Below are 14,006 nucleotides of genomic sequence, written 5' to 3'. Positions count from 1 at the left end.
ATATTTTGTACCTTAGCAGTCTCACACAGTGCCTTGTGCTCACACAGTCCTGTGAGCTCCCTGAGGAACTGGCCTGCCTCACAATGGCTTTTGGAAGAATGAAGGAATGAATAACATTTGTGAGGCTTAACCAGGCAAATTTAGACAGAGGCGCATTTGGGGGTGTTTTTTGGGAAGTGCTTTTTATATTTGAAGCATTTTTAAAACACTTGCTGGTATACATTTATGAGACTCGATAAAATCAGACAGAAATAATGTTGGAGAAGGTTAGCCATTGGAAAGGCCAGGACTAATGTTTCTATAAGAAGAATCAGAGAGGTGGGAGTTGAATCCTGGCTATGCCACTTACTTCCCTGTGTCCTTGGGAAGTCATTTCACCTTTGAGTCTCATTCTTCATCTGTTGCTAAGAATGGGTTATGGTCTCTTCCTTATAAGAGTATTGTGAAGATTAAATGAAATAGTGTATGTGAAACTACCTAACACAGTGTCTACAACAAAGCAGGTTCTTTTTTTTAAAAAAAAAATTTTAATTGATTTTAGAGAGAAAGGGAGAGGGGGAGAGAGAGAGAGAGAGAAAGGTCAATGATGAGAGAGAATAATTGATTGGCTGCTTCCCGCATGCCTCCTACTGGGGATCAAGCCTCAAACCAGGCATGTCCCCTAACTGAGAATCGAACCATGACCTCCTGGTTCAAAGGTTGATGCTCAACCACTGAGCCACACAGCAGGGCAACAAAGCAGGTTCCTGATCATTGTTAGTTTCTTCCTTCCTGCTCTTTATTTTCTTGTGTTGCTAGGAGTAATTACTTGCTTGACCAACATTATTGCTTTTGTTCTCAGGCTTTCAAAAATCCCCCATAGCTTCTTCATTTCACCTTAAACTTAAAATTATAGATTTTTACAGAAGATAATTTTTAGAAACCCAGGCTCAAAAAGATAAGTGGCATGCCACTCTGATTGATTACAAGTAATTAAAAGTAAATCTAGAGCTAAAGCACAGGCCTCAGGACTCATTCCTTTCCACCATGCTACTGGTGATGCTTTCTGCTTTTATGATGGGTGCAGACATGGTGTAGGTGGAGGACCTGGTTTTTACATGGACTCTTAAATTACAAGTCTTTGGAGAAATATCTTGTAAAATAAAGCTTCGAGTAATTTAGCAATGTGGGTAAACTCAGTTCATATAATAAGCCATCATTATGAAAGTTAGCTTGAGTTTTCTGTAGATTGCCACACCCTTGGGGCAGAGTTGCCCTGTAACTAATTAATAATTTCAGAATAATTATACTGCTGTCAGGACATTATATAATTTTGAGTGGTAATAAAACTTTGTATTGTAATTTTAAAGATGGCGAATCATATATTTTGGCTAATTAATTTCCCCCTTCCTCCCTATTTATTTATTTAAAATTAAATTCTATATTACATTAAATATTAAATTTTGAAGACTAACTTTTTAAAAAGAATATGTTTTTATTGATTTCAGAGAGAGGAAGGGAAAGGGAGAGAGAAATAGAAACATCAATGATGAGAGAGAATCATTGATCGGCTGCCTCCTGCACACCACCTACTGAGGATCGAGCCCACAACCAGGGCCTATGCTCTGACCAGGAATCCAACAGCGATCTCCTGAGTCATAGGTCGACGCTCAACCACTGAGCCACACTGGTTAGGCTTGAAGCCTAACTTTGATATGGTTTATATTCTAGGAAAATTTGCTTCTGGATTTTCTTGGAATTTTTCTACTTTATAGACATCTACACTGTTTTACTTCTTGATATTCCTTGTCTGTTTTGTATGAGGCACAAAGTCCATTGTGGAGGGCATCTTTTTGTTACTTCTAAAAGCACTTAAGACAATCTTCTTATACAATGAACACTTATAATAAATGTAGAACAAAGAAAAGAACAACAGTCTAGTAGAAAAAATAGGGACTTCATGTAGAAGGATGGTATGTGGGCCCTTAAGCATCTGAGACTGAGAGGTGAAGAATACACATGCTGGCTCTGGACTGCATGGCTCAGGGCCTCACTCTGCCACTTACTAGTTTGAGCACATTCTTAATATCTCTTTGCCTTGGTTTCCTTGTCTCTAAAGTAAGGATTAAATGAATTAATAAATGTAAACTATTTAGAACAGTGCTTGGTGCAGAGTGCTCAGGAAATGTCATTTGTTATTGTTGCTATAATTGTGATTATTTCTAAAAATGATGCCCTACTTCACTCATCATAAGAGGAATTCAAGTTTAAACAAAACTGAGACATCATGATAATACACTGTGTAGTAAGGGTGTGCGTAAACAGTTGCTGCCACACATTGATGGTTATCTTATACATTGGTACTACTTCAGTAGAGGACCATTTGAAATAGCTATTAAAGGCAAACTGGCTATTGAATTTTGAACTGGCAAGTACATTTTTAGGAGACTGTCTTAGGAATTTATGTATAAAAGACATGTATATTCAATAATATGTGCAAACAATAATTGCAGTATTGTTCATGTTAGCAAAGGCTGAAAGTGACTTAAATGTCTCAGTGGAAACAGGTAAATTGTTATCCTCTATAGTACCATCGAAAAGTGAAGTAACTCTACAGAATGATCTGTAAGATGTGCTGTTAAGTAGGGTGGGAAAGCTTCCACACATACTTACATATAATGCTCATGTAAGTATACACTATCTTTGGAGTGAATTAAAACAGCTACTAACAGTGATTGCCTTTGAAGAGAGGGTCTAGAAGGGGAGGATAGGGAGATTTACTTTCATATACTGTTTTGTACTATTTGAAACAAAATTTTTTAACATATTTACATATTAGTTTTTACCCTTTCCCACACCCTTTACCTGTTCCCACCAACATACACACATATGCAAGTGTGTGCGCACACACATACACACCCTTGGGTGCACAATTTTCAGAATATTCAAATGTCATTCCAGGAGTCTGATTGTGCAATGACAGGTAATAGTGTTTAAAGCTTATTGACTATGTGGTGTGATACTTGGGGCATAACTGGAACCCGATCTTTGTCATCCATATTGATGCTGATGGAAAAAATCACTCTGGATGGTGGAAACTGAGGCCTTGGCTAAGCGTGCTCAAGCTCTGAGGCTCGCTTTATAGGTGCTGTCATAGGTGCTGGAGCCAGAAAAGGACCTTGTTCTTGGGCCTGCCTCTCTTGGCTATATTTAGAGGTCTGAGAACAGAGTGAGTAGGAAACTGTGGTTGTATTTATCAACTGTTTGGTTCTATTTCAGTTTCCAGAGGTGAGAGCCAAAATGGAAATTCACTTGGTATGATAGGGTTTTGTGCTCGTGCAGCCCCCTGGAATTTGTAGAATTACTTTTTAACCCTAGAAGAATTGGAGCCATGACCAGGATTCTTTGTGTAAAACTCCTTAAAAAGATCAACTTTAGTTTTATACATCTCTCTACTTTTTATTGGGATTGGGTATTTTTAAGCTAATTGCTATTTGTATAAAGGCTATAGTCATCACCTCTAGCACCAGATTTAGGGCAAATTGTCTTGTCTGTGTTCAAATAATGTTTCTCAATGTGAAATGAAATATGGTCTATATATAATGTAGGAAATGTGGTCATGTAAATTAGGATCAGAACATAATGTTTTATTTTATGGTTTCATCCAGTAAATGTTAAACTAGTGTTTCTTAATATTTTTGCCACCCTAAACCATATGAGGGGTGTCCCATTCCCTTTATTAACAGTGGCTCGGTGTGGCAGTGATATTCCACATGGGGTGGGGTCTTTTAGTACATTCTGGCAGAGGTAGTGGGAGAGTGAGGAGGTAGAGATAATGATTCTCATTTTCATAACACACACACACACACACAAACACAATCACACAATCACCATGACAGTCATCCTCCTGGAGAAAATATACCCGATGAGAAACCCTGGTTTCATCCAGTTTGCATGTCTTCCCTCCATTATTGCTGTCAGCTTGCATGTAAGCATGTATGTAACAGATTAGCACTGACTTATATTAGTCAACTGGGAAGCAAGTTTCCTCCCCATCATAGGAAAAGGCCCAGGTCTGAAGGTGCAGGAAGGGTTACACACGTTGCTGGGGTGAGCGAGCAGTCTGTTTAACCAAAGGTAGGGGGACAGTTTATTCTGGAATTAGCTTTTGTTTTATTTTATTAACAGTGTCTTTTAACAATTAGTTTAGTGGTTGTTTAATTTTTTTTCTTGGATTCCTTTTTGTTTGCTACAACAGAGATGCCAGCATATTTATAGGAATTGCTTGAAGCCAGAGTCATGGTGGATGTAGGAAAGTGGCCAATCTTCACTCTGCTCTCACCTCAAGAAATTGCATCTATTCGGAAAGCCTGTGTCTTTGGCACCTCAGCCAATGAAGCACTGTACGTTACTGAAGATGATGAGGTAAGAAAGAATCTCTTAAAATCCAGAGTTTAATTTTAGGGCTTATTTTGAGATTGAGCTTTAAAGATGGAGAAAGGTCAGGGATAAGAGAACCTGAAATTCAAGAAGACTGTATCTTTGATGTAATTTGCCTTTTCTTTCAGTTTCTTGATTTAATACCACTCCACCCCTACTACTCTTTGGGTTTCATAGTATAGCCAATATCCTAAACATCAGCAGAGGTTGACTTTTTCTTAATAACTTTTTTAGTCTCTTCCCACCCACCGAGCTGTCAAACTAAACTTGAGTGTGTCTCATTTTCAGGGTGAAGAAGGGAGTCTTTGTGTAACTTTAGGCCAAACATCTCAAACAGAACTATTTGTTTTCCAGGTCTTTGTATTTGGACTGAACTATAGTAACTGTCTAGGAACTGGAGACAACCAGAGTACACTTACACCCAAAAAGCTAGAAGCCTTATGTGGAAAGAAGATTAAAAGCCTTAGTTATGGCAGTGGACCACATGTTCTTCTCAGCACTGAAGGTAAAGAGGGAATAAGTCCAGCTTTCCAGTTTGTGGAAAATGGAGCAGTTAATTCTAAGCTAAAAGGAGGTAGGGCTGGATCAAATAATTAATTTCTCATGGTTTGTTTATTACTTTCTGAGTGGTAAAAATTAAACACTTCAGGCTAACTGGAACAGCCATCGGATGACTTGCAAATTAAGCAAACTTCTGAGGTTTTAGGCTACTTATGTACAGTTGTGAAAGATTAGTTATAGCAAGGAAGTGGTCCTTGCAGCCTAATTTTTCAATGGATTTGTGGTAACAAGGCAACTTTAAGGTTTTACTTGGTACATTTTTGTAAATAAAGATAAAACTGGTTTTCCTTTCTTTGTGTAATTCCTGAACCTTGAATTCAATAAATCTTAGTTTATTCCCTGGCATTCCTGTGGGTGCCTTATGGAAAAAATGTGAGATAGAGTCCTCTCCCTTTCTCTCTGCCTCTCCAAGATCACTAAAGAAGGAGACTGTTATTTGTCTTTGGTCATTTATCTCTATTGTGGGCAACCAGAACTCTGAAAATCTGTTATTTATAATTTAAGATCTTCCTTTTATATTTTAGGCACACTAGCGTGCGTTCTCTCTCCCCCCGCCCCCTTCTCTCTCCCCATCTCTCTCCCCATCTCTCCATCTGTAGCAGAGGTCCTTAGGTTTTTGTTGGGTTATCCTATTGGGTGGCATTTGGGAGACAGTTTACTCCTTGCCTTTTTGTCTCCAGACTAGGAGCTTCCTTGGATGTTGCCATAGGTCTTCTTGGTATTGAGCTTTTTAATTGCTTTTAACTTATATCTGAGTCCACTCCAGCTTGTCTGTATCTTTCTCAAGCTGTGAGATCCAGATCTGAGCATGATTGTTTAGTAAGAGTATAATGTGTTGAGCATAATGAGGTGATTGTCTCACTTCCGTGTTATGTAATCTTGCCTTTCTAGAATTACACTGGCTCTTTCAAGCAGTTACAACTTTGCTGACTGGTTCAGCCTGTCATCCATTATGACCTAATGATTTATTTTTTTCCGAATGCATATCAGTTTTAACTAGTGATTGATTTTTCACCGTAAATTCCTGAGCCAATTATTTAGAGCAAATATACTAAAACATGTACATTCAAATTTTTTGTTATTTTTTTCAAAGTGGTGACCTTAGGAAATTATAACTCTTCTTTTGAATTATTTTTAGCATCCAGATCATACAGTTTTAACTATCTTGAATGTTACAGTTGAGATGTAAATATCAATAAACAGGCCTGGCTGGTGTGGCTCAGTGGTTGAGCATTGACCTAGGAGTAAGGAGGTCACGGGTTTGGTTCCCAGTCAGGCCATATATCTGGGTTGTGGGCTTGATCCCCAGTGTGGGGCATGCAGGAGGCAGCCGATCAACGATTTTCTGTCATCATTGATGTTTCTATCTCTCTCCCTCTCCCTTCCTCTCTGAAATCAATACAAAAATTTAAAAATAAAAAATATACGTAAATATAAATATCTGATTTTCTCATGGGCATGTTTTTCATTTTGTTTTTAATTTCGTTTTGATCATTATAATACATTTTACACAATATACAGTAAACATGCGTGTATTATGTATCTCTATGAATATATATATTTGTGTGTACTGTATGTTGACAATCCTATAGTTTTAAAAGAATTTAACAAAAACAATAAAACAATTTAACACTCGAAATCCTCAAATAGTTTATGGCTTTTCGTAAAAAGCAGGATCTTTGTCCTATCCGTCTTCACTCTTAGAAACTGCTCTTCAGAAGGAACCACTTTTAACTCTCAGATGTTTCTTTTGATATTTAACTCAAATTTTTAAATTAACATGCTTATACTGCTATTTCCAAATTTCTCATTTTAGATATTATCATTTGACACTTATAATGGCAGATAGAATTTAGCTCTCTTTCCCTTCCCTCTCCTCCCTCTGCTTATCATTTCAATACAGTGATATCATCACCATTTTGGTGAAATCGGTGTTCAATGTTTACTTAGAACTCTATAAGCATTATTTATACCTGAGCCCACATCGTTTCTTATACAACTGTTTGTTTTCCTGGAGCTCTTTTATACTTATCATTAACATATTCCAAAGCTCTTCTACAGAGCAGTCTTGCTTTACAGTACATCTGAGCATATCAGGTCATTTCTGGAGCCCTCTGTCCCCCTGCTGCAGCCTGGTCTGTCACTCTAGACCCAGCCGTGGGCAAACTACGGCCCGCGGGCCAGATCCAGCCCGTTTGAAATGAATAAAACTAAAAAAAAAAAAAAAAAAAAGACCATACCCTTTTATGTAATGATGTTTACTTTGAATTTATATTAGTTCACACAAACACTCCATCCATGCTTTTGTTCCGGCCCTCCGGTCCAGTTTAAGAACCCATCGTGGCCCTCGAGTCAAAAAATGCCCACCCCTGCTAGACCAGTGGTTCTCAACCTTCCTAATGCCGCTACCCTTTAATACAGTTCCTCATGTTGTGGTGACCCCCAACCATAAAATTATTTTTGTTGCTACTTCATAACTGTAATTTTGCTACTGTTATGAATCATAATGTAAATATCTGATATGCAGGATGTATTTTCATTGTTACAAATTGAACATAATTAAAGCATAGTGATTAATCACAAAAACAATATGTAATTATATATGTGTTTTCCGATGGTCTTAGGCGACCCCTGTGAAAGGGTTGTTCGACCCCCAAAGGGGTCGCGACCCACAGGTTGAGATTCGCTGCTCTAGACCTTCTGCACAGCTGTCAGCCTAGAACTTCATTTCACCACTATCCCTGGAAGTCTCCTCACTTTTGTCCTCTCTGAATCTCCTATTGTTTGTGTCCTATAATCCTCCTTGGATTATACTCCCATTTGGGTAAAACGCGTTCTCTAGTAGTTTACCAAGGAAAGGGTGTGAGAGAAATCTTTGAGACCCTGTCTTAAAAGGTCTTTATTTTACGCTTGCAATTGAGCAATGGTTTTGGCGGATCTTAGAATTCCTAATTGGAAATCATGTTTTACAGAATTTAAAAAATTTTATCTTTATTGTTGAAAGTATTACAAGTGTCCCCTTTTTCTCCCCTCTAACTCTTTCTAGCCCACATCTGCCCCCACCACCCCAGGCCTTCACCACACTATTGTCTGTGTCCATGGGTTATGCATATATGCATATAAATTCTTTGGTTAATCTCCTCCCACACACCACACCCCCCCGCCTTCCCTCTGAGATTCAACAGTTTGTTCTATGTTTCTGTGTCTCTGGATCTATTTTGTTTCTCAGTTTATTTTGTTCTTTAGATTCCACATATGAGTGAGATCATGTGATACTTGTTTTTCTCTGACTGGCTTATTTTGCTTAGCATATTACACTCCAGGTCCCTCCATGCTGTCTCAAAGGATAAGAGATCCTTTTTTTTTACTGCTGCATAGTACTCCATGGTGTAAATGTGCCACAGCTTTTTTTTTTTTTTTTTTTTTTAATCTACTCATCTTATGGGCACTTGGACTGATGAAAATTGCACTACTAGGGACATACAGGTGAATGCATTCTTTCTGATTGGTGTTTTGGGTTTCTTAGGATATATTCCTATAAGTGGGATCACAATTAATATTTGACAAAGGAGGCAAGAGCATACAATGAAGTAAAGATGGTCTCTTCAATAGTGTTGAGAAAATTGGACAGGTATATGCAAAAAAATGAAACTAGACCACCAACTTACATCATACACAAGAATAAACTCAAAATGGATAAAAAACTTAAGTGTAAGTTATGAAACCATAAAATCCTAGAAGAAACCATAGGCAGCAAAATCTCTACATATCTCAGACCAATATGTTTGCTGATATATCTCCTAGGGCAAGGGAAACAAAAGAGAAAGTAAACAAATGGGACTACATCAAAGTAAAAAGCTTCTGCACAGCAAAAGAAACCATCAATAAAACGAAAAGGAAACCCTCTGTATAGGAGAACATATTTGCCAATGATACATCTGATAAGGGGTTATTATCCAAAGTATATAAGGAACTCATACAATTTAACAAAGGGAAGGTAATCCAATTTAAATATGAGCAAAGGGCCTAAATAGACACTTCTCTAAAGTAGACATACAGAAGGCCAAGAGACATATGAAATAATGCTCAAAGTCACTGATCATCAGAGAGATGCAAATTAAAATGACAATGAGGTATCACCTCATGCCTGCTGGAATGGCTACCATCAACAAATTAACAAATGAGAAGTGCTGGAGAGGATATGGAGAAAAGGGAACCCTAGTACATTGCTGGTGGACATGCAGACTGGTGCAGCCATTATGGAAAACAGTATGGCGTTTCCTCAAAAGATTAAATATGGAACTGCCATTTGTTTCCTCAGAATTTTGAAGTCATTTTACCTTTCAAGTTTCAAGGGTTGCTCTTGAGAATCTGATGCCATTCTGACTTTTGCTATTTTGCTAAGACTTTTTTTCCTCTTTGAAAGCCGTAAGGATCTTTTCTTTATTCCAAGTGTTCTGAAATAACCATGGTTATATATTCTGGTGGGGGTAGTTTTTAATTAATGGCATTGATTATTCTACTGGTCCTTCAATCTGGAAATTCTTTCATTTCTAGAAAAATTTCTTGTAATATTTCATGGACAATTCCCTTTGTTTTCTCTGTTCTTTTCTTTCTGGAATTTTTCTTAGAAAGATGTTAGAGACTCTAGATCTTTCAGGGAAATTTCTTCAACTTACCTTACAAATTTTAACATTGCCAAATTTTAATATTTCTGCTATTAGATTTCCAGGTTCTCTTTCTTGTTCTCTAAATGTTCTTTTCCAGAGCTTCCTGTTCTTGTTTTATGAATTCAGTATCTTTTCCTTGAGACTATACTAACTATACATTATTTTAAAATTATTTTCTGTTCTCTGCATTGTTTCTTTATTATTATTATTATTATTATTATTAATTATTATTATCATCATCATCTCCCTAGTTTCTTGTTTTTCTTTGTTTGTTTTGGTCTCTGACTTTTAAAAAATGTTTAGTTAATTTATTTTAAAATGTTTTTATTGATTTCAGAGAGAGAAAGGAAGAGGGAGAGAGAGATAGAAACATCAGTGATGAGAGAGAATTATTGACCGGCTGCCTCCTGCATGCCCCACACTGGGGACTGAGCCAACAAACTGGGCATGTGTCCTGACCAGAATCGAACTGTGACCTCCTGGTTATAGGTCAACACTCAACTACTTAGCCACACCGGCTGGGCTGGTCTCTGACTTTTAAGTTGGAGGCTTTCTTGAAAAGTTTAATGATCTGCCCTATCCAGATGGCTCAGTTGGTTGGAGCATCTCACCTACACCAAAAGGTTGCGGATTCAGTTCCCAGTCAGGGCACATTCCTAGGTTGTGGTTCCATCCCTGGTCTGGGCGCCTCCAGGAAGTAATCAATCGATGCTGCTTTCAGAGCCTCTCTAGATTATTTTTCCAGCGCCCTCATTCTTATTTTCTTTGTTGTGTTATGTGGGGAAGGGAAGGTAGCAGGTTTGGGCAAAGGGTAAAGTTGGGTTACTATAAGAAATTCACATTAAGTAAAATACTGTAAGTCTCTTGTCTTTTTCCAGGGTTGAGGAGGGGTAGTTGCCTGACCCCATAGGAAGAGGAGGAGATTTAGGGACTAACTGCTGCGGTTTTCAGTTGACCCTGCCCTTGTATCTCCTGTGGTCCCTGGGCCTTTGTGAGATTTGGTGCTGGAATTGGCTGCTCCTTTTGCTGCTATAGGTGTCACCTGCTCTGATCTGCTTTGCTTCTTATTACATCCATCTGCTTTCCAGTTCCCAAAATTTTGTTGACATGTCTCCTGTTGTATTTTCTTCTTTGTTGTTCTTTTCCTTGAGTGTTTATACCTTCCTCTGACCCCTTACTGTCATTTCAGTAGGATTTGGGGAGTAAATGAAGATAAAAACTTGTTTTCAGTTTTTATTTGCCTATGTGGTATTTCTGAAGGGCATTTTAGGAATATTTCAAATAATGATATGTTATTAAATTGAACATATAGCCCCACCTGGTGACAGTTCTGAACATAAGTATTCATTTAGTATCATTACTTCACATACAAACCTAGGGCTTATGGATTTCTCTTTGTCTTCTGAAACAATATTAAATTAGGTTACTTATAAAATTACTAGAGGCCTGGTGTATGAAATTCATGCACTCAGGGGTGTGGGTGTCCCTCAACCCAGCCTGCGCCCTTTTGCAGTCCAGGAGCCCTCAAGGGATGTCTGACTGATGGCTTAGGCCCTCTCACCCCGGGGAGTGGGCTTAAGCCATCAGTCAGACATCCTTAGCGCTGCCGCAGAGATGGGAGAGTCTCCCGTTACCACCGCTGCGCTTGCCAGCCGTGAGCCTGGCTTCTGGATGAGCGGTGCTCCCCCTGTGGGAGCGCACTGATCACCAGGGGGCAGCTCCTGCATTGAGTGTCTGCCCCCTGGTGGTTAGTGCACGTCATAGCCACCAGTTGTTCTGCCATTCGGTTGATTTGCATATTAACCTTTTATTATATAGGATTTTTTCTGGTCACTTCTTCAACCCAGTGTCCGTCCAGTCTGTGAAGGCTATACTGAGTTTCCTTTAAAGTCAGAGATTCGTGGGATGCTTCTTTGTCTCCCTCTACACTCTCCCTTACCCACTCCCCACTCTTCCTTCTAGTTTGGTATTGTTTCACTGGCACATCCTTGGGTAAATTTGCTTGTCTCTTAATCCTCAAGAGATCCTGAAGCTTCATCCTTGGTCTGTTAGAGGCAGCATGGCAAGTGGACAGTGGCATCCAGTTGGATTGATTGGGTTGCTTTGAATATTTCCTAGGAATTTTTACTAAGAGCTATCCCATGAAGGAATTAAATTTTCCTATGCTTCATCAAGTAAAAAAAGAAGAAAGATGTATGTATACTATTTTAAAGAGTAAAATAATAACAAGAAAGTAATTGCCAAGGGCAAATCTGGAGAGGACTTATAGTAGCTCTGTCAGCGTCTGGGAAGTAAGACCTTAATCCCGAGGGACACATGGATGATACAGCACAGCATTCACTAGGTCTCGGTCATGTACTGCCAGTCCTTCAGGATTCTGGTGGGCCTCTTTTCTTAGGGAAAATATATAAAAAGATCTTTACTGGGATATATTATAACCTCTGCACTGTAGCTGGTCTGTTGGCCACAACTGATTCTCATCACCTTTTTCCTCGAACCTCTTCTAGATTTTTTTCACACTTGGCTAGCACCTGGCTTGGGTGGCTCCTAATTGTGAGACCCAGTCTCTCATCTCTAAGGAGTCCTAGCCCTTGACCATGTTGTACTCTGGCCGTGACTGCTGCATATTTCTGTTTACTGTCACTATGGGGCAGGTGTACACCAAAGGACTGCCATGTGTGACCTGGGTGCCAAGCCAGCTTGTCAACGCTATCTCAGCCAGCAGCTCTTGGATGCTGCAGTGTATGACAGGACCAGTGAGCCCTGCTGCACCGCTTTTGCTATGAAGTGAGTCTGATCAGATGTTTTGTGGGATCCTCTATCAGTGGATTACTCTGTAAGCCCTCATATAGTGGTGCTGGCTGGGGCCCTGTGTGCAGGAAATCCATATCTGGGTTAGATGTTGATTCCTGTCAATGTGAATGGCTGCTCTTTCCAGGATAGAATGGGTCCATTTGGAGTCATCTTGCTATCAAATAACTAGTTGGTCTCCTGAGGGGTGTTGCTGTATCAGGAGCTCTGCAGTGGTTCTGTTACTGGCATAGTGGGCATTCAGCAATGGTAGTGGGTAGGTCAGTCTTGGTTAGTGGAGTCTGATCTTCCATTATTTGCATTTTTCTCCTTATGAGTGAGGCTGAGCATCTTTTCATACAGTTAAGACCCATTTACATTTCTTTCATTGTGATCCATCAATGAAGTATATACATATATACTATAGTATAGTATACTAGAGGCCCAGTACATGAAATTCGTGCACTTGGCGGGGGGTGTCCCTCAGCCCGGCCTGTGCCCTCTTGCAGTCTGGTAGCCCTCAGGAGATATCCGACTGATGGCAGTTGGACATCCTTAGCCCTGCCACAGAGGCAGGAGAGGCTCCCGCCACTGCTGCTGCTCTCACCAGCCATCAGCCTGGCTTCTGGCTGAGCGGTGCTCCCCCTGTGGGAGTGCATTTACCGCCAGAGGGCAGCTCCTGCATTGAGCATCTGCCCCCTGGCGGTCAGTGCGCATCATAGCAACTGGTTGTTCCATCATCTGGCTGACACCGGCTCTTTGACATCCCCTGAGTGGTTCGGGATGGCGAGAGGGCACAGGCCAGGCTGAGGGATCTCCACCGGTGCACGATTGGGGCCAGGGAGGGATGTGGGAGGTTAGCCAGCCGGGGAGGGACTGCAGGAGGGCTCTAGAGTGTGTCCAGCCCATATTGCTGAGTCCTGATTGGCTGGACCCTAGCAGCAAGCTAACCTACTGGTCAGAGTGTCTGCCCCCTGGTGGTCAGTGCACATCATAGTGACTGGTTAGTCGACTGCCCGCTGGTGATCAGTGCACCTCATAGTGAGCAGTTGAGAGGCCTTAGCATATCATTAGCATATTACGCTTGGATTGGTTGAACAGCCGACTGGACGACCGGACACTTAGCATGTTAGGCTTTTATTATATAGGATATGTATACAAAAAGTACACCTCTTAACTCATAGATTGTCCTTGGTTATTGTTGTTGCCAGACAGATGGTCCTTAAAAAGTCAGGATGTTTTATTACCATGAGAAAGACATGAGAAAAGTGTGTAACTCTGGGATATCTCCTCTTGATACTATTCATTTTTCTATAGGGGTCTTGGTTGTTTTCTTTTGTATTTTTTGAAGCTTTTTTTATATTAAAGATTATCGCTTAGTAATAGGAATTGCAAATATTTTTTTCCCAATATTACCGTTTTTCTTTGCTCATAGTGTTTATTTCCTTGTAAAGTTTTTTCAAAAATATAACTAGATTTATCACTCTTTTTATTGCATCTGGATTTTGTGTTATAGGTAAGTTTTCCCTACTCCCTGGTTATGGAGGAACTTACTAATTTTTTCCT

The 14,006-nt window shown here is 39.7% G+C and overlaps 1 protein-coding gene across 6 annotated transcripts in view; it reads left to right on the top strand.

The window, feature by feature from the left end:
- RCBTB1 (RCC1 and BTB domain containing protein 1) overlaps nucleotides 1-14,006 on the top strand; it is a 68,126-nt gene that overhangs the window by 15,829 nt on the left and 38,291 nt on the right. For 5 of the 6 annotated variants that reach the window (XR_004966029.1, XM_036298868.1, XM_036298866.1 and 2 more), the window contains exons 2-3: nucleotides 4,238-4,404; nucleotides 4,774-4,924. Coding sequence is in view for 5 of the 6 variants with exons in the window: in XM_036298868.1 (XP_036154761.1) it covers nucleotides 4,279-4,404; nucleotides 4,774-4,924 (277 nt within the window). In the remaining variant the exon portion in view is untranslated. Of the gene's footprint in view, nucleotides 1-4,237; nucleotides 4,405-4,773; nucleotides 4,925-14,006 lie in introns of those variants that run through there. The other variant, XM_036298870.1, reaches the window with a different exon arrangement.

The sequence above is a fragment of the Myotis myotis genome, unplaced genomic scaffold (genome assembly GCF_014108235.1).
Source record: "Myotis myotis isolate mMyoMyo1 unplaced genomic scaffold, mMyoMyo1.p scaffold_m19_p_3, whole genome shotgun sequence".
NCBI classification, from domain to species: Eukaryota; Metazoa; Chordata; class Mammalia; order Chiroptera; family Vespertilionidae; genus Myotis; species Myotis myotis.
The sequence above is the reverse complement of the archived record's forward strand: the minus strand, read 5'-3'. Positions and strand labels throughout refer to the sequence as shown.